We start from the raw sequence: 20,633 nt of genomic DNA, 5'->3' as shown, positions 1-20,633 counted from the left end.
GGTTCCTGCCCAGTGTGGCAGATTCTGGACATGAGCAAAGCTCCTCTGTCCTGTTCCCCACAATGTTCCCTGCATGGGATCACACCCTCGGTGCAGGCAGATCCTGCTCCAGCAGCATCCATGCCCCAGCCCTCCCCAAGAGGGCTCTGCTGGGAACATCCCCACAGGCAGCTCTTGCAAAATTCACAGCTCCCTCCAGCCCTGGGAGCGTGCCTGGGTGTAAGAGCCGATCTAGCTCCAAGCTGGGGGATTTGCTCCAGGATCAAAGCCAAAGGAGGAGACACAGGGTGTGGGTGCTGATAGAGGCTTCCCCTCCCCAGGTCCCATCCCGCCGTGCCTGGCCAGCTGCGAGCAGACTCCAGCAGCTGTGACAGGGTGGAGACGGTGGGAAAGATGCACACAAAGCCCTGAGATACCCTGTTTTTCAGGCAGGGAAGGGAGCTAGGAGGGTCTGTGAAGGCAGGAGAGGTGCAGGGCCAGCACAGCAGCTGGCACCCCCTCAGGGTGGAGGAGTGGAGGGGCTCAGAGGGAATCCTGGAGGATCACTAGACCAGGGAGGCTTTGGGAGATGGACTTCGGGGAAGCACAGATCAGACAAGCCAACACCCCCAAAAGTTTCAGCTGGTTTTAATACTGTCAGAGACACCCCGGAGTGGGGCCATCACTGCCATCCCACTCGGGCTCCCTCAGCCCTTGCCAAAGCAAACCCACTGCCAGCCCAGCCCCACGGCTGTGAACATCCCAGCAGGCAGGGGAAGGATCGCTGCCAGCCCAGGACAGCCTGCCCGTGCTCCCACCTGGGACTCACTCATCTCCTGCTGCTAATCCCCAGGGCTCGAGCATTGCAAGAGGCTCCCCTCCACCCCATGTAAAGGGAAAAAAATCAGGTTACAAAAAGGGTCATGGCACGGCCCTCTGCCCACTGCTTTTGGGTGGTTTAATCACCCACCTTTCCCATCTTTTCCTTGCATCCTTCTGGCTACAAACCAACTCTCCCCACTACCAGATCACAGTCCCCCTGGTCACCACTGGGCTCTGAGGACAAGGGATGGCCAGGCATGCCAAACTGCAGTAAGCTGGGGATGATGGCAATGCTGGAGCTGGCATCCCAGCAAGGGGAATAGGCAGTGCCCACCAAAATGCCCACTGTGGTGCCTGCCAGAGTGCCCAGCAGATAGAGCCACCATCAGTGGGGATCTGGTGCCTCTCAACAGGAGCTGTCTCATCACTCCACTCGCACTATGTGGTGCTGACATCGCAGGCAAGGAGACTCAGGGCCTGGCAAAATGGGCAGGGGACAACAGCTGAGATTTATCAGAGGATTTTCACAGCCCCTGCTTGCAGACAAGCAGGGAGCAGGAGGGACATTGGAGGCTGCAAGCCAGGGGAGCCTGCCCTAAGACCCTGAAAACTGCTGGGCCCCAAGACACAGCTCAGGCAAGGGACTGCCACTGGCTGTAGCCTCTCTGCTGGAAGCAGAAGCAAGAAGGAGAAAATTTGTCCCCAGGCTTAGCTGAGAAGATAAAGCCAAGCCCTGGTTGCAGGACAGGGTCCCCCAGCAAGGCCTCATTTGCAGGATGGTGTCCCCAAGAAAGCCCCAGTTGCAGGAGGGGGTCAGCCCTGGCTGGAGCAGCAAGAGGGCAGGAGCCATCCCCACATCCCACCTGCAAGGGCCCCGTAAAGTGCAGTGCTGCAGCCCCAGCACCACCGCGGGGCAGGGCAGCCCTCCTGGCCGCCTCCTGAGTGTGGGGACGTGGAGAGGGGGGTGTGAGGGCAGAGCAGGAGTGGGCAGGGCAGGCAGGGTGCAGGCTGGGCAGCGGGGAAGAGCAGCCCCGTCCTTGTTCCCCGTGCCTACTCATCGCAGCCCAGCAGCTCCACGCGCAGGGTGATGCGGTTGTGCCAGGCCACGGGCAGGATGCGCACATAGCGGGCGTAGAAGGGCACGTCGAACACGTTCTTCTTGTGTGAGTAGTTGTCACTGTTGCCATGGAAGATCTAGAGGAGAAAGGTGGGTTATCAGGGCTACCAGGACCACAGGGCAGCGGTGACAGCATCGACTGACAGGGTTCAAGAAGCCTTTCTCAGCCACGTGGTGTGAGAGTGAGAGCACTCTTGGGGTGCCCTGTGCAGGGCCAGGAGTTGCACTCAATGATCCTTGTGGGTACCTTCCAACTCAGCATATTTTTGTGATTCTGTGACCTCAGCCCCACCCCTCATCCCTCCCCACCACGGCATGTCACAGACACATTCTATGAAAAATTCTTTTTTTAGGATTTTTTCTCTTGAGAAGCTGAGAAGCCTCAAGAACAAAATGTAAACAGCAATTATTTGCTGCTGTGGAATGCAACAGGTGCATCTGTGGTCTTATGTAGTTGTTTTTAATTAATAGCCAATCAAAATCAGCTACTTTGGACTCTTTGTCCGAGATACAAGCTTTTGTTATCATTTTTTTCTTTTTTTATTCTTAGCTAGCTTTCTGATGAAATATTTTCTTTTATTTTTTTTAGTATAGTTTTAATATAATATATATTATAAAATAATAAATCAAGCCTTCTGAAACATAGAGTCAGAATCATCTCTTCCCTCATCCTAAGGCCCCTGTGAGCACCACCACCATGGCATGCCTGAGCCCTGGGAAATCCCTTTGCCCTCCTCACACCCACCTTGGTGCTGTTTGTCTGGGCATCCCGGTACAGGGTCCAGGACGTGCCGTTGTCACTGTAGGCCACCTTGTAAGCTGCCACATACTGGATGTGCCCAAAGTCACGGGCTCCCTGTGTGATGATGCCCGTCACCTTCTTCTGGTCCCGGAGGTCAATCTGGAAGAGACAAGGCTTGTCACAGCTCCTTGCAGGAGCAGTGCTCCCACCCTACAGCACCCTTCACGCTCCAGAGGCAGCCAGGAAGAGCTGGCCCCCAGGGGTCAAGAATGGAGAAAACGCCACTTGACCCCCATGCCACACAAATCATAAAACATGACTGTGAAATATTTCATCCTTCAACACTCACAGCGTCACTCAAAGCAACCAGAAGCGGGCACAAACTCATCTCAGCTCCCTTGCCCACTCCTGCCACCTCCACATTTTGTGCCGGAAACACCAGTGTGGGAAGGACAGCAAAAAATCTCAACTCAAAAAAAATACAGGATTCACAGAGGAAATTCATTTCCACTGGAAAGTAATTCTGGCTGAGAAAATATGCAGCTGAACACAATCTGACATTTGGGTTCTAAGCAAGACGGTTTCTATTCTCTTTACTCTGCCACACTGTGTTTACTGCTGCTGGCATGGTACAGGGTAAACCACCAAAGGAGCTGAAAGCCTCATTAATTTAGCTCTGTTTTCATGCTCATGGAGGGCAATTCCAGTGATACAACACACATAAATCCTGAGTGCACATGTAAATCTATGCACATATATACAAACAGGCAGCCTGTGGTGCAATAGCCCAGCTCAGCGTGTCATCCTGACCCTGTCATCAGCCAATGTCTCGATAAGCTGGTTTATTTAGAGTTCTGAGACAGCTGCTTTTAATCATTTCCCAAATAAAAAGCGGGACAAATATCTAAACTGCTTTGTCCTATTATGTCATGGAATCATGTGAAAAGTACAAAAACAGGGGAGCAAGGGAAACTGAGAAGGAAATTTCAAAACTATTTGTTTCTATTCCAGACTGAGAAGAGAAAAGCAAGCCTGATTTTTTCCTGCAAAACAGAAACATGGTGTTCTGGGCAGCCAGAGTGTGTTGGGATGGTCACTCCAGGCTGGGATGGCATTTCCTCAGGGGGTGAGACAGAACTGGGGTGCTGCATGCTTGATGCACCCCACAAGAAGGTACAGATATGGCACCACCGTGTTCCTATGGACTGATTCTGACCCAGAGCTCCAGGACTGCTCTTAGAAGCAGTGGCTGTGGTCCCATCCTGACCTGCCCCTGTGATCCCCGCTCAGGGAGAGCACTGCTGGACTTTGTGACCCACAACAAGGCTCTGGTCACACCAACCCAGCTGTTCAGCTCCCCTGAAACAGGAGGTGGCCCTGGGCACAGCTGAGGAGCTGGTGAGGAGATATCAAGTTACAGAGACCAGAGACCCACCTGCAGCCACTCGGACTGGTCGTTGTTCAGGGCTGTCCACGCGTTGGTTTTGCCTGTCATGTCCAGGCGAGCGTAATGAGGGTGCCAGGTAAAGGCATCGATGCCCCAGGTCTTGAAGGCACTGGAGGCTGTGATCTGCTGGTCGGAGATGAGGCGGGATTTCATGCCCAGGGGCTCCGAGCAACCTGCCGTGTTGAAATACACTGTAACACAACAGTTTACACAGGCAGTGAAAAGGAAAGAGACAAGGGCAAGCACAACCCCGCAGATCTGTCAGAAGCCATCCCCACATTCTCATTCCACTGCCCAGAGCGGCACCAGGGCCGGGCAGGGAAATGCTCAGCAGATGAGCAGGGCGGTCTTTTCCCAGGATTTTTAGCTCCCAGCTATTCCCTGGCTCACAGTGCCTCCTGCTGCAGGGATGAGTAGATGTCCCGACAGCCCAGCCCAGCCCAGCCCTGGAATACAGAAAGCTTTGGCAGGAAGCAGAGGAGGATGTAGAAAGAGCAATGCAAAGACATGCCTAGCCAAAAGCACGGATGGCACCACACCCACGCAGCAGAGGGACAGGACCCAAGCCCCCACAAGATCCCACTCCCACACCAACAGGCGAGTCCCACTCAGCTCCCAGGGATGTGCTGCAGGGCAGGAATGCAGGAGGCACAGGGAAAGGGCTCAGGCTGATGATCGCTTACATTTCCCAGAGGACTTTGATCCTCTGCTTATTTTCAAGCTCTCCAGCAGGAAAAGCAGCGAGTTCACAGCTCAGACAGGGAGGGGGCACAGTAAAAACTCCTGCCTTGGGAAGGTGTTAGCAGGGGGAGGATGCAGCTTGAGCTGGCTGAGCCGATGGGATTAACGCCTTGCGCTCCCCAAACGCACCCCTGGGTATTCCCAGGCACCAGCATGAGGAAAAGCAAGCACTGACAAACCCCCTGTCCTGAGGGACCAGAAGCAGGCCAAGGGGGGCTGCCCTGCCCTGTGTCACCCCCTGCCCTGCAGCCCTGGGAGGGGACAGCACTGGCATTTACCGTTCATCTCGCAGCCGATGAGCTCGAAGCGCAGTGTGCAGGCGCGGCGGCACATCACGGGGTAGATGCGGATGAACTGGGCCGTGATGGGAGGGTTGAACATGTTGGTCCTCATGGTGCCATAGTCAACGTTCCCCTCAAAAACCTGCAACAGTAAGCAGGGTTCAGTGCTCCATCTCTCACAGTCCCCTGCAGCAAATCCCTTGCAGGGCAGACAGAGAGATCTTGGCACTGCCAATAGCAAAAGAGGGGGAAGCTGGGCTGTGTTTTTGTGCCCTGGAACAGTGCAGGATCTTGGAGGAGCTCCAACACTCCTAACAGAGATTTGCAACATTCCCTGCTTCATCCTCACCCCCACAGAGCCACACATGCAGCAACACCCACTCCCACCACCACAATGCTCCTCAAATCATGACAAGCAGAGAGGTGGCTCACTTCTTCCTTTTTAACATAATAAATAGAATCAAATTGCCTTTCACACACTTTTTCCACTGCTGCAGAAACAAGAGGAATTTTTCTATTTTTTTTAAAGCAAACCAGATACTTCCAACCATTCCCTGGATGCTCAGAAAGCCAGCAGGAGACACTTGCCATAAAGAACTGCAAGTGGAGAGTAGGCAATCTACAAGTATTCCCACTCTGAGACACACTGTCAGCTGGTGCTTGCTGCAGATAGATCACCGAGCTACCCAAGCTGCTCAGTAGCACTCCCAGACCAAGCCCAGTTCCCACAGGGTGTCAGTGATAAAGATACTATCTGAATGACCTAAATCAGGCAGTGCTGCTTCTTTGGTTATGCTCATTATGGTCAATTAAACAGAGGCAGGGAGTATTGCTTGGCACTGGAACTGCCTGTGCCATCTCCCTGCTAGCAGAGTTCCCATCCCAACGCAGCTCTGCCCCAGGTCAGAAGCACTTTCCCACACACAGGGATGCAGCTCCCAGCCCCTCCAGCACCCACAGCACCGCTGGACGGGGGCAGCTGGGACATCCCTGCACACAGCATCGCAGCCCACCTTGTCTACATCCTTTTTCTCATCCTTGAAGAAGGTGAACTCCCTCCCGTCGAGGCTGTAGGCGACTTTGTAGGCGCGCACAAACTCCTGCTGCCCCACGCGGCGCGCGCCCTGCGTGATGATCCCGCTCAGCCGCATCTTCCGCAGCAGGTTGGCCTGGAGGGGGAGAAGAGGATGAGTGGGGTGCAGTGACAATGGCTTGCACAGCCCTTGCACCCACCAGGATCACCAAGTCTGGGTGGGAGGGTGGGAACTGGGGCAAGGAAAGGGCTGCTCCCTTAGGGAAAAAGCACTCCATCCCTCCAGCCTTGCATCCCAAGGTGGGCAGAGCAAGGGGGATCATCAACCCACATCCCACCTTCCTCCAATGGACTTGCCTCCTCCAGGCACATCCCAAGATACCCCTGGGTGGCAGCTTGATGCAGCAATTTAGCCCCACACTTGCCACCAGGAGCAGTGAAATGGCATAACAGCAGCACTGCAAGACCAGCCATGGCTGCTGGGCTGCTCTCTGTGCTGTCATTCCAGTCCTGCCACAGGTACCTGGATCCAGGGGCTCTTGTCATAGTTGCTGGAGGTCCAGGCGTTGACAATGCCGTGGTTGTTGAGGCGGGCGAGCTCCGGCCCCCAGCGCTGGAGGCCGAGGAAGCCATAATAGACAGAGGATGCTGAGAGCTGGGCGTCAGAGATGGCTCCTCCTTCCATGCCCAGGAGAACAGCACAGCCTGGGGGCAGAGGGGAGATCAGGGTCAGAGAGAGACAGTAACCAGGGAGCAGAACTAGAGGTCACTTTTTTCTTCTCTGGAGGCAGAACAGGAGAAGGAGGCCAGCCCTAGTGCCTGGCTGTCCCCAAGGTGGCCTCTCCTCCTCATCCCTCAGCCAAAATCACACCATCCATCAGTCCCCCTCCAGCACAGAGGTCTGGAGGAGAAAGGACCTTTCTGGGGCACTCCAGAGAGGAGAAATTCCTGAGGATGTTCCCTCCATTAGGACCAGGCCTGCTGGCATCAAGGATAGCCACAGATGCCCTCCAGATGCCCTAAACCAGCTGGTAAGAGCCTTCCTGACCATGAGGGACAGACAGTGGGGAACAGGAGGGAAAGGGAATTCAGTACAGCTGGTGCCAAAGACTTACGGCTGTGGCAGGTCTTGCCCAGGAATGGAGAAGGACACTTGCAGGTGTAGTCACCATCCAGGTCCAGGCAGGTGCCTCCATTTTTGCAAGGCTGGGAGGAGCACTCGTTCTTGTCTGGGAGAGAGAGAGGAGCAGCTCAGGAGGCAATCACAAAACCAGTCCCAGAGAGGAGACCCCTCATTCAGTGCAACAAGAACAGGGGGAGGCATCCCCTGAACAAGGGCCACGCCAGGGTCCCTGAAGAGAGGGTGGCACAGGTAGAAGCTTGAACCAAGGATCTCTCTATGCTGTGCTCCCACAGAGTGCAGCCATGCAGGTGCACCAGGACACACAGTCACATCAAGGCTGGGAGCCTGCATGGAGCAGGCTGAGCCTTAAGGCACCTCTTGTGTTATTACTTGAGACACCAAGTCCCTCCAGAGATGCAGAGCAAGGTTCAGACATAACCCACCCCACACCATGGTCCTTCCCTCCACCCTGCAAGCTCCAAACCAGCCCCTGATCCCTGTAAGCCTGGTGCCCCACGCAGTCACAGCTGCTCACAGGCCCCAGCTGTCACCCCAGGAGTCCCCAGGCTCTCGGTGGACAAGGTTCCCCCTCGTGCCCCCTGCTGTACTCACTGTTCTGGCAGTGCACCCCATCGTACCCCGCAGGGCACTTGCAGATGTAGTCAGTGAAGACATCACCCCGGTTTGGGACCAGCTGGCACTCACCATTGTTGTGGCAAGGATTGGGGTGGCAGGGCCCTAGGGAAGGGGAAAAACAACTGTAATATAGGCACAGGTGGAAAATAAGAGCATCCAGCGTGTTTCCACTCCCCAGAGACATTGCATTGCCCCCAAGTTCATCCCGTCACCATATCCCTACTCAGATCTGTGCTCTGTGTGTCCATCAGCCATCAGAAGGACTGAACCCCAGTGGTGTAGGGCCAGGACAAGGGGAGCACCTGGGAAAGGGTCAGCTCCTCACCTTTCTCTGTCTCATTGCAGTCAATCCCAACATAGCCCTCAGGGCAGATGCAGAAGAAGGGGGCCTCATTAATCCCAGTCAGGCAGGTGCCCCCATTCTGACAGTGGTTCACGTCACAGAAGTCACCTGGAAGTAAAGCCAGGTGTCACTGCAAGCCATCCCTAAGGCAGCCATCCACCAGAGCCCCGCACACACAAAGGCATCCCAGCCCAACAGCAGGAAACTGGTCTGCTGCAAACCCCACGGGAAAGGGAGCCTGGCAGGGACAAGCAGCTGGACCTTGCACAGGGCTGTTGGCATTCAAATGCAATGGTTGAGACTGGGAGCATAACCAGCAGCAAGGACCTGCCTTGTGCTGGCATATTGAAAAAGAGGTTGAGCAGACACTATATGACAAAGTGAAAACAGGGGAAACCCAGGTTTTGGTGCATTAAATGCTTTTGACACTTGGCTGGAAAATGTGAGTGGCCAGGCTGGGGCTCGCTCAGGCATGAGAAGGACAGAATGATTCAAGGGAATGGGGCTGGTGCTGTTGCTGGGGTTTGCTAATGTAAGTTTGTACTTGTAAGAACACCAAAAAGAAAAATCATTGTAGGGGGAGCTCGCATTCCTCAGTTCCCAGATGCCGGAGTCAGGCAGGGAGGAAGCACAAGGTCCATCTCTGCAGGACGCCTGCCAGACCTCCATCATTCTCCAAGCAGCTCCCACAAGGCTGCCCTGGCTCACAGGAAGGTTCCCCCAGGGAGCTGGTGGGGCTGCAGCATCTTCCCTGCCTGTTCATCCATCCCCAGCATCTGCCACGGTGCAGGGTTTATGTGGCAAGGTGGTGGTGGCAGGGGGCTGCAAAGGTGGCTCAGCAAGAGGACAACAGGAGCTGCTCCCATGCTGGAGACAGCCAGTCCAGCCAATGCCAAAACAGACCCTCTGCTGCTCAAAGCTGGTGCCCATCACCAGCATGGCTTCTGTGATAATATATCCAAGATAAAGTAAAAAATACCGTGCAGCAGCTGTAGGAGAGGAGTGAGAAAAATGTGAGAGAAACAGCCCTGCAAACACCCCCGGCAGAGAATGAGGAGGGAAAGGAAGGGATCCAGGAGCAGGAGCAGGGATTCTACTGCAGCCCATGGAGGAGACCTGTCTCCCTGAAGCCTGTGGAGGACACAGGGAGCAGATATCCACACTGCAGCCCACAGACAGCTCCAGGATGGAGCAGCCTCTTCCTCAAGGGCTGTGTCTCATGGAAAGGACCCACACCAGAGCAGTTAATGAATAACTGCAGCCCATGGGAAGGACCCACTCTGGATATTTTCCTTTTTTTCCCCACCCTGTCCTGTTGAGGAGGGAAGTGAATGATGTCAACCCACTGCACCCTCCAACCTTCTACGCTCCATTGCTGGGCTGAATCAGATTGCAAAAGCTGGGCTGAAATTCCTCCCACCCTCAATTTATTCTGCCTAAAAGCTGCAAGGCAGCAACATTCCACAAACCTAGACCAGATTTCCACAGGACTGGTTGAAAGCCTCAGTAACTCCTCGTCAAACAGGACAGCACATCCCTTGATGCCAGGCATTTCTCTGCTACCCTGCAGAAGCCAGAACAAGGGCTGAACCCAGGTGGAGACCTAGGAATAACCCTTCACTGCCTCCATGACCTGGAGAAGGTGGAAGTTGATGAGCTGTGGGCTCACTGCCCAGACGAACACCAAACAACACAGGTCTCATTTGCCTAAGCTACTACTCAGTGAGCTCCTACTCATTAGTCCTTTAATAGCAGGACTCCTTCAAGTTAATCCTACTCTTCCTGACACTCCACATGTGTAGGGTACACACTGGTGGCAGGCAGCAACCTCCAGCATCAGGTGGAGGTTTCCATAAGGATGCTGCAGCTCCCTTTGCCCAGCCTCGGGAGGCAGAAAAACTTGGGCACCAGTTCAAATCACTGCCTGTGCTGCCCAGCCTGTTCTGCATGACCTCATGCTCCATCAATGCGCTGCCATGAGCTACAGCATGGGAGGAAAGGGCTCCTGCTGATAGTGGGGATGCCTGTACTCCACACCCCTCCACCCCTCCACAGGTCTTGGGCACATCCATCCACCCCATCCCACGGATCTCTCCCAGTAGCCCGTCAAGGCCACACAGACTGAGCTATTTTTGTTTAACAGTGGGACTCAGCTGCTTCCCCAGGCACACTGATGCTCCCCAGCATCAGCACTGCCCCCAGGACAGGAGTGTCTGGGGTGTGACACAGCAGCAAAGCAGTAAGGTCTCCTCCCAGGGTTGCAGCAGGAGGGGTCCAAGTTTTACACTTCACTTATTGCAAGTAACTGGACTCCCTTTTATCCCCTCCCAGGAATAATCCTTTACATAGTGGGTGTTGGTAGCCAGCCCCCTGCCTAGCAGTGAGGCACACAGGTCACTTTTTCCATTGTAGCAAACAGTTTTGGATGCTCCTGTTTCTGGGCTGTTTCAGACCTGGTTTCAGAGCTGTTCAGCATCTCCATCCTCCACACATACATTTTTCTCCAGTCAAGGACAGAGCTGTCGCAGGCTGAACACTCAGGAACCAAGGCAACAAAGATCAACCACCACTTTTGGAAATGTTTGCTTATATGAACCCACAGGCTGGCTGGGAGGCAAAAATAACATCCTGCAAATACTGGGACAGCTCATCCCAGCGGGGCTGGGGGAAGTCATGTCTTGAGAGGGCAAAAAGGGCACCTCAACCATGCAGGGAGAGCAAACATAAACAAGGCCTTTCTCACCCCCTCCTGCTGCCCTTTGTCCCTGACCTGGAGCCTCCACTTAGGCTTTGCTCCCCTTTTCCCTGGTCTTATCCATCCCTTTGGGAGCCAAGCGCCCCAGGCATGACCCACGGGGTTATGATGAAGCTGCTGCTCCCCGGGGCTGCCCTGGCCAGGCCAGCTGGGCGCGTACCAGGCGGTCCCAGGGACGCTGTTTACATTGCGAGCACGGTTATCTGAGCCTGAAAGCACAGGACAGCCCGGCTCAGAGACTCCCGCCTTGGGAGAAGGGACGGGGCCGGGGACCCGCGATCCCCGCTCCGGCAGCAGCAGCGGCCCTGGGGCTGCACGCTGTCCCACTCCGGGACCCGCTCACCCTGCACCTCCCGGATCCCTGGCACCGCCGATCCCGGGCATCTCGGGTTTCCCTGCACACACCCCCTACACCCGGACAGCCCCTGCGCCCCGGATCCCTTGCCCTCCACATCCCCGGCATTCCGGGCTCCCCTGTACTCTGGATCCCCCGAAACTCATCCTCTCCTGCACCGCGGATCCCCTGCACACCAGGCAACCCTGCACTCCAGATTCCCTGCACTCTGCCTGCCCCGCACCCCGGAATCCCTGCACACCGGACAGCCCCGCACTCCAAATCCCCACTGCTGCGGACCCACAGCATTCCAGCCTGCCTGGCACCCAGGTTTCCCTGCACCCCGCATCCCCTGAGCCCCGGTTCCCCGGCACCGCAGATCCCCGGGATCCCGGCGCTCCTGATCCCCGGTTCCCCGGCGCTCCTGATCCCCGGCACTCACCGGACACGACCAGCAGCAGCGGGAACGCCACCGCCACGGCGAGCAGCGCCCGAAACAAGCTCGCCGCGCTCATGTTGCGTCCCGAGCCGTGCCGTGCCGTGCCGTGCGCTCCCCCCGAGCCGCTCCGCTGTGCTCGGCTCCGCTCGGCTCCGCCGCGGGCTCGGGGCGGGCAGTGACTCAGCCCGGCCCGGCGCGGCCCCACGTGCTCCGCCGCCCGCCCCCGGGGCGGGACCGGCCCGGGACAGCCCGGCCGAGGGTCCGCGCCCCCGGCGTGCAGCAGCACGGAGAGTACGGCAATAAAGCAGCGAAAGTGTCTCTGCAAAGTGAGAGCCACCACGGGCACGCTGGTGATGCTCGGTGAGGGACACTGCTGGCTCACCCCATGTCCCTCGGGTGGCCGGGAGGGACTTGCCGAGCCTGGCAGTGCCCACGGCTCCTGGCCCTGGCTGGCAGGCACAGGGTGCAGAGCTGGACCGGAATGTGCTGGGGGCTGCCAGCACTTGGCAAAGGGAGAGCTGTTTTGCAGCATAAACCCCGCTTTTGTGTCCCTGGGTGGGATGAAAGCTGGAGAGGGCTTCCCCTCTGATGGACAGTGAACACAAGTACCCTGTGTGTGCCCTGTGTGTGCCCTGTGTCATCCAGCATGCCAGTGGCATGCTTGGGGTTTTCCCAAGTTCCTCCTAACTGGCATCAAGGAAATCAGCTTGCAGCCAGGTCCAGCAAATATGTGAAAGGGATTGGCAGTGACATAACAGCTTTCTGCCCAAAGCACTGCGCCACAGCTCCACTGGTTTGGCCACAAACTAGCTCCTTTTTGAGCTGTGCCCGGCCACCAAGAGCTAGAAAAGCCTAGCCACGCTCTTGAGAGGAGCTGGTGCCCTGTGGGGAGCTCTGGCCTGAAAGGCAAAAACATATTTAGCCCTGGAAGACTAAAGCATATTCAGGCTAAATCCATATTCAGCAGCAAATTCTTTGGAAAAGAGCACTGCACAGCAAAGGAATGCTGGATCATTTGACCCTGTCATGGAAATCCACTCCAAACCCTCCTCCTCCTAAAGGTGAAGCTGATTTTATCTCTTCTTGCAAAACCCTCCATTTCAGCATTAACGAACCCACCTCAGACACTCGGGCTGCTCATATTTATGTGTTGACTCTGGCAGAGTGTTGCTACATTCCTGCCTTTGGCAATGCAGCCACGCAGTCATCTGTGAGCTGGGCAGTCCAGCTGCATGCCACGCACTTTGACCAGTCTTCCCACCTCCACTCCAGTGCCCAGCTAATGCTTTTGTCAGATGCAGTGCCCATGAGAGCACCCAGAGCACGAGCAGCACCCTGGGGAGAGACCCAGAGCAGATCCAGCTGCCTTGTTGTGGTGTGACTTCTCAGGGCACCAGAGAATGAGAAACACATGGGACTGGACACGTATTCCCACCCACACCCACCGCCCTTGCTGCTGGTGTTTCCCTAAATTAGCAACCACACAAGGAAAACTCCAGGTAGAGTTTAACTCCAGTGTAGGGAGAAACAACAGCTGGAAAGGAGGGAGCACACAAGACACAGGACTTGCTTTCGAATAACCCTTCAACCTCAGGGTAATTACTGCTGTGGTGTTCTGAGGAAAACAAGGTCAGGAGGAGGAGAGCTCAGGGCAAGGTTCCCAGGGCCGTGCACAAGCAACTAGGACAAGGGTGTTTATTCGGCCTTTTGAGGGGCTACAGCCTGGATTAGTCTCAGAGAGAACGCAAGACCCAGAGGGAGCTGCAGAAAAAGCATCAGCCTCTCTAAAAACAGAAAGCAAAATGTTTTCTTTCTGTCCCCAGAGGCATGAATGCCAATGTCCTAGGAGCGTGCATGGGAAAGGATATTAAGAAGCGAGTTGTGGAGGCCAGATGGAGCAATGCTCTCCACAGGGACAGCGCTGCTTGCAAGTTCCAGTGGCTCTTTGAATGATGCTGTGGAGAGGGGCATTCTATGAGAAACCACACTTGGGAAGTGTCTCCGCTGTCCCAGTGGGAAGCTCTGGACATGGGCAGCAGAGAAGAGAGAGGAGCAACCTGTCAAGGACAGGGAACAAAGGAGGAACAGAGACAGCCTCCACAGGCAAGCACCACGCCCGGGCTCCTACGGCCGCCAAGTTTTTGCAAGCGATGGCTCCACTTGAAAGAGCTGGGTAGGTCGAAGGTCAGGCATAATTTCACTCCCTTCTGCAGGGACTACTTAGGCCTTGCTGTTGCAGTATTTACCACTGGGTTTGGTTTCTTCTGCAGAGAGATCTGCCAGATTCTGCTGTGCGTAACCCTTTCCAAGCTGTGCTGATAGCAGATAGCCTGCTTCCCGTAGCTGGGGTGATAAAGAGGAAAATAGGTGAAGATGGGGGCCTTGCATTTCTCTGATGCTATCTTATCTATTTTCCAGCTTATACAAAGGTGTTTTCCTGTGAACAAGAGAGGTGAGCAATGCACAGGTGATCCCTTGCCCAAGCATAAAGCCCCCATCTGCCATAAAACTGACCAGGGCGCGTCTCGTGGCTGATGAATGTGCAGTGACAGCTTTGATATCAACACAATTTCATGTTCCTTCCCTCCACTCCCTCTTAGAAACTCACAGGACCTCACCCCACTGCAATCAGGTAGCAAATATGCCCCTCCATCCCCCCACTCAGCCCTTGAATGCATCGTGTTTTGGGTAGCAGCTCCTATTCTTTCAACTATCTGGTCTGTAAACAAGTTCACTGGCTTAGGTCTATCTCAAAAGTCAGCTGTTACACCCCAGAGGGACTCTCCACCCAAAATGCTCCCACAACACTCCTTGAAATGTGGTTTTCCTCTCCCACCCCAGTTTAGAGAGCCCCCAAAATAATCCCTGACAGAGGTAGCCCTCATCCTTCACAGACACCACTCTTTAAGAGTTCAAAGTTGTGGTTCAGGCCACAACACAGGTCCTGGGAAAGTTTCCTGTCATGTGGGACCAGGCCTCCCATCCTGCCACACGTGTTAGCCACTCTGAGTGGGAAGGAGAAATGATCTGTGGCACCACAGCAGTGGATTAAGCCCCAGTCTGCTCCTAATCCCTCTAACAGGATAACCAAGGGCTTGTGCCAGCACCTCCAACCTCCTGCAGCCCCTGCCAGCGTCACTGGCCCACCAGCACGAGGTTTCCAACAGCTGCCCAAGACATCCACTAGCTGGGACAGCCCTAGCATGTAGCCAGACTCCTCTGTTTAGTTTCTTGAGGAACAAAAGCCTTCCACACTCTCTGCCCTCTCCACCAAAAGGGTAATAGCTTCTTTAAACACAGGCTGTACACTTTAGGATTCTGCTGTTTAGGAATCTTCAGGACTAATCAAAAAAACAAGATACGGAATATCCTTGGGGCATGGAAAGCTCCATAAGGTTACTGAGAGCCCTTCAGGATATCTAAAACTTTCTGATTTGAAAGGAAAAAGGCAAAGGGCAGCACGATCCCCTGGTTTCGCTCTGCTGCCCGCTGCTGATCTTGTCGGAGCTCAGATGAGATTCCAGCCAGTTTAACTTCAAGTCTTTTGCTCTAACCTAAATAAACAAGATTACACCCAGCTTAGAGCTGGTGTGTCTGTGTAAGGTACTTAATATAAGCACCTTTATATAACCCCCCTCTCTGAATCCTTTGCAGTCTTTAAGGATTTATCCATGCTTATCTCCAGCAGAAAAGGTGTTGCCTTCATCTTCATCTGGCAGATTGGAAACCAAGGGCTGGAAGGGCTCGAGGGAAGGACGTATCTCCCTTTATTTTGTCCATCCAAAAGCTAGACATGCAGGCTTGGCCTCTTAACACATGGCCTCATCAGCCAGTGGTAACAGCACCACTTCCTAAGGTCATTTGTAAATGCTGCAGCAGGAATTACCCTGGGAAATACCTGTCTCCTCACTGATGATGGATTAGCATCGACCTCAGGCCAGGATTAAAGCCCTTTGTGGTGGTGGCTCCCTGTGGTGCTCATCTCAGAGAACTGCCCAGGACAGATGGGGCACAGTCCAGTCCCTCTGTAGCCTGTTGCTTGGGAGCACCAACCTGTAACACAAGCCCACGATCCCTGATGGATTAGAAGCTTCAAGCAGCCTGAGCACTGAGCAGATACCACAGGAAGATAAACCATGGCTCTTTTGTTCTTTTTCAGGAAGACCTTTGCAAGCTCCTGCCTTGACACAAAGCACTAAATTGTGTACTTGATAGCTTTATTATGCAGGTCCCTCTGATAACCTGTGTTTCTGTGGCAGGTTTCTGATCCTCACCCTGTTACCACGCTCACAAGACCCTTCCTTACTCAAGGCACCAATTTGGTGCATGTGCTTCTGGCACATGCTTGATGGAAGGTCCTCCAACGCCTGCAGGGCTTAAGGCAAGCTCACAGTCTGATTAAACACGGGCCTGATGGCGCTAATGCTGTATGAATATGGAACAACACTAATGAACTCTAACGAGCTAGACCACAGGGTTTGTTTGCAGGAGCTCAGAACCTGTCCTACCGGCTGGTGGAGAAGAGGCAGTTTGCTCATTAGTGCGCGCTCCCCTCCCGCCCATCCATGCCGAGAGAGGCTCTGCCCAGGTGGAGGCTTTATTATAATTTGTAAAGTTGTCTTTTGATCTCTGTATCTCGAAGCATAATGAGAAGGTTTGAACTCTGCCTGTCCCACCCTCTCCATACCTCCCACTTGCTGTGATCCCCCAGAACCTGGCAGGCAAGGGGAGAACTGCCCCAGCTCTAGGATTCTCTTCTTCCTGGAGAGAAGCATATTTGTGGCCTTCTAAAACACGCTTCAGTAACCACAACCATGGCTGATGTAGCAGGAAAGCATCAGTCCCTGCACACCTTCCTCTCTCTCACACACACACCTGACCCTGTGAGGGAATCCAGGGTGATCACATCTCAAAAGCAGCTCCTTATTCCCTTGGTCCCCCCAGGCCAAAGCAGCTCTTGGAGGCCACCTGGAGCCACTTGTGCTCCTAGGTGGAGAGGCTGGTGACCACTGATGCAGGATGTTGGCTCCTGTCGGACCTCAGCTCTGGAAGGAAGTTCCTGGTGACCGGTGCTTTCCGCTGGAGCTGCAGCAGGAGCTCCTGTGCTGGCACAGAGCCAAACATCCCACTCATCCCATGACCCATCAGAGCCTTCCCCTGATGATTCTGTCTCTCTCCCATCCAGGATTGATCCTGCACTGCAGGCACACCAGCTGAAGCTCCTTCTCAACCACTTCCTGCCCCTTGGGCTGCAGCCTCCAGAGCCGCAGCGGAAACCGCAGCAAGAGCTCGTTTGGCACCGCGCTCCGTGTCCAGGACAGCCAGCTCAGCCACTCAGTTACTCCTCTCCAATGGCTCCTCCTTCCCTCAGAAGGAAATAAAAACAAGCTCCAAGGCAGCCGTGTGTCCCCAGTGAAAGCCATCTGTCAGAGCCATCGCCACGGTCCCACTGGCTCCGGTGAGGGTGTCCAGCCTCGCCATGGAGAAGCGCACGTAGCCAGTCCAGGGGCAGCACGCACCCAAGGGGACACGAGGCTGGAGCAGGGGGTGCCACGGGATGGCCAGGCAGCTGTGTCCTCTCTGAGCACTCTGCCTGGGGCTGTGCTACCTCCTCTCTCAGCAGCGACAACAACTTCCAGGCAAGGAGCCAGCTGATAGCTCTGCACATGCACAGATGTCTCCATACAGTTCCCATACCCACTGTTTGGAGCGGTGAAGAGCTCCCTAGAAGAAACAAGAGTGGGCTGATGGGCAGGGGTATCCATCCATCTCCCCTTTCCTGCTTCACAAATTTCCTCCAAGGGTTCTTTCCTAGCGCTTAGTTGTGTGACCCTTGTGAAGACTCCCAAGTGTTTCTCCATTCCTGACAGGAGGTTTATACCAAATGTTTTTACTACAGGCATTGTTAGTCATACTCCATATGTCCTCTGCAATCACCCCTCCTTCTCAGTGGGATTTCCCATCACACCAACTATTTTGTCCAGCCTCCAACAGAGCCCTTATTAGAGCGTGAACCCATTTGCCTTCTGCCATCAACTCCCCCTACAGGCATTTTCACATTTCACTGTTCCCTCTCACCTCCCTGTTCTATCCCACAGATCAATTAATAATAATAGATCCCACCTATTCTGCATCCATCCAGTGTTCTTGGAGAGCTAAGCAGCTGCAGCTCCAGTGCTGAGTCCCTCTACACATCCCCAGCTGGCAATGGGCTGCTGCCCTGCGAACCCCAGCAGTAAAACCAGTGACTCTCGCTGCAGACATCCAGAGTAGACACAGAGTGAAAACATCTGGGTTCAACAGCCCTCAGCTCCTAACAGGGCTTTGCAGCTTACCACAGCATTCCCTTTGGTCCATGCTCTGGGCCAGGTTGGTTTGTATCTTTTTTAAGATGTCCTCCAGGGACCTATGGATGCAGCTCCAGCACCTCCTTTAGCACCAGAGCAGTTATTAGGGGCTTGTGTGGTAATCTGTGTCCAATTTAGGAAGCTCTCTTCCACTCCTTGCTAACCCACCTCAGGACTGAGGTAGAAAACAGAATGGAGGTCACCTCAAGATCTGATGTGGCTCATTTCTGTGAGCAGGGCTGGCTTCTTGACACTGTGCTGCACACACCACTCACCTGAAAGAACTCCAGAACCTCCCCACCCACCCTAGGGTGGTTCAGTCCCTTTAGCTGTGAATGGGGCCTATTTACTGTCTCCCTCCTCTGTTGTCTGCCTGTTGTCTTCTCCCTTTAGGTGGGTTGTTTTCTGCAAGACCTGAGAACATAAGAACACATCTACCTGTGCTTCCTCCTGCTCCAGCTACACCTGCACATCTGCCCTGCCTGCGGCAGGCAGGGAGAGGAGAGCAGCCCTGCCAGCTGTGAGGACAGTGACCCCAGGCTCAGGCCAGCAGCAGGGCTGTGTTTTGCAGAGCACGTGCAGCCCCACGCAGGAGGCACGTTTGCTCCTGCTGCCTGTGGTTCCTGGCAGGCTTTCCAGGGAGCAGCCTTCGGCTCACAGAGCTGCTTGTTCAGGAGCATGTTGTGTTTTTGCCTGGGCTTGCAGCTGCCTGTCAGCTGCTGTACAAACACAGCCCTGTCTCCCATCTCCCCCCGGCCTCTCCTCGCTCCTCAGCCCGGCTCTTTGCGGTGCTCAGGATTAGCCACACCTCAGCTGGGTAAACAGGAGCTGATCCTGCCCCATCAGCCAGGGGCTTTGCAGCCTCAGCTGCCGCAAGCAAGAAGTGCTCCTTTATTTTTCTCCCAAGTAAATATCCCTTTCATCATTCAGCAGATCTGAAGCCATTAATTAGACACAGCAGTGGATGTGATCAACTGCATTGGCTTCATCTTCTATTTTCTTTCTTTATCCTTTTATTTTCTTTCTTCATCCTCCTATTCTCTGCTTTTATTCCACTCAGCTTCCCTATCTTCTGAGCTGTTCTTCATTTTCTCACTCCTTTTATCCACTTTTTTTTTTATATCCATCTGAGAAAAGCCACCCTTCCTTTCTGTATGTCACCTTCTGGGTGCTGAATAATGAACTAATGAACTATTCTGGTCTGAAAAAAAGCCCTGGAGATTGTTCCTAACTCCAGCCAGCACCTTAGTCTCCATCCCAGCTCAGAGGCAGCATTTCCTGCAAATTTCTACCTGACTCTGCAGGGATGCTGAGCGGGGAAGGAGGAGGACACCCATTCCCTGCAGCACAGCACCCTCTAGCCTCCGCCGGGGCGGTAGCTCTTTCCTGAGCTGGAAGGAAGGACCTTCACCATCATCACTCAGCCACGCATCCTCCCATCCTGCCGCACTCTCCACACATCCAGCCCTGCTCCCCGCATAACTCCTGCATAACAAAATCCTCCTGCAGCATTACTGCCAAATTCCAGGATGGATTTCATGGGAATCCGGAGGTCAGGATTCAAAGCTGGTCTGCTCTGAGATGTGTCAGACGTCATTTCCCAAAAGTTGAGACATCAGTTTTGCAAGGTGGAGCCGCAATGAGCCAAGGTGAGGTCAGCCTGGAGATGGGGTCATTACACAGCATCAGCAGCACTGTTTATTTCCTCCAGCCCATGCAATGCATTAACTCAGAGATGGTACAAAGGGAAGTGCTGCTCCTGCAAAGCCAGGTAAGTTCAGCCAGAGGAATGGAGTGCAGTAGCTCTGCAGCTGCTTTGTTTCCTTGGGACACTGATCTGCAGCTTTCCAGGTGCCTGTGCATGGAAAAGGGTGGTCACTCTCAGCTCACCATGGCCATGGTGGCAGTTCTTCACTGCTTGGCTGTGACTGCCAGTGCATCTCCAGGAAGCAATCAGGCAGGTGGAGATGCTCTGGATTAGCCTTTCATCCCAGCCATCCCACAGCTCTTTGCCCCTTCCTGCTCACCTACCCTCCTTGCCAAACTCTGACTGCCATGGACCCCACCAGCCTCAGCTACAACCCTCCTCCCTGCACCAGCATCAAGCCTGTTTCCTCTCACCCCTGCCTTCCTTCTACACCTCCAGGAAACAGAGCTCTGGCTCTCTGCTCCCAAACACCATCACTCATTCTCCCAAATCACAACTGTAACCATTTCTTTTGTACTCACCATCATCCAAACACCGTTGTATTCTCCCTCCCTTCCTCCCAGACCTATCCCAATTCCCTCTATTTTGGCACAAAATCAATCTTCTGCCTCCACTCAATTTATTTCCATGAATATTGCTCTCTAGGAAAAGGCCCATTCCTCAGGCAATACTAAAATTTGGATTTTTACAAGGGGCTGCTAATCCCATTGTTCAGTTCACTGAGCATTTCAGTTTGCAGGATTGCCACCCTGCATTCTCCTCAGGCACCACTACTTCTATGGAAAC

The 20,633-nt window shown here is 54.3% G+C and overlaps 1 protein-coding gene across 2 annotated transcripts; it reads right to left on the bottom strand.

Moving 5' to 3' along the window:
- Positions 1-611: 611 nt before the first annotated feature.
- Positions 612-11,942, bottom strand: MFGE8 (milk fat globule EGF and factor V/VIII domain containing). Of its 2 annotated transcripts, none has more exons than XM_063169857.1 (10): positions 11,796-11,942; positions 8,247-8,372; positions 7,898-8,023; positions 7,278-7,391; positions 6,686-6,867; positions 6,143-6,298; positions 5,127-5,271; positions 4,096-4,298; positions 2,664-2,819; positions 612-1,995 (listed from the first exon to the last, which is right to left on the bottom strand). In XM_063169857.1, the coding sequence occupies exons 1-10, from the start codon at positions 11,866-11,868 to the stop codon at positions 1,852-1,854; spliced, it is 1,425 nt and encodes a 474-aa protein (XP_063025927.1). In that variant the 5' UTR covers positions 11,869-11,942; the 3' UTR covers positions 612-1,851. The 2 variants fall into 2 exon arrangements, with proteins under 2 accessions (XP_063025927.1, XP_063025928.1); XM_063169858.1 differs by having other exon boundaries at positions 4,096-4,280.
- Positions 11,943-20,633: the final 8,691 nt, after the last annotated feature.

The sequence above is a fragment of the Melospiza melodia genome, chromosome 15 (assembly GCF_035770615.1).
Source record: "Melospiza melodia melodia isolate bMelMel2 chromosome 15, bMelMel2.pri, whole genome shotgun sequence".
Taxonomy (NCBI): Eukaryota; Metazoa; Chordata; class Aves; order Passeriformes; family Passerellidae; genus Melospiza; species Melospiza melodia.
Note: the sequence above shows the minus strand (reverse complement) of the source record. Positions and strands in the feature narration are given on the sequence as shown.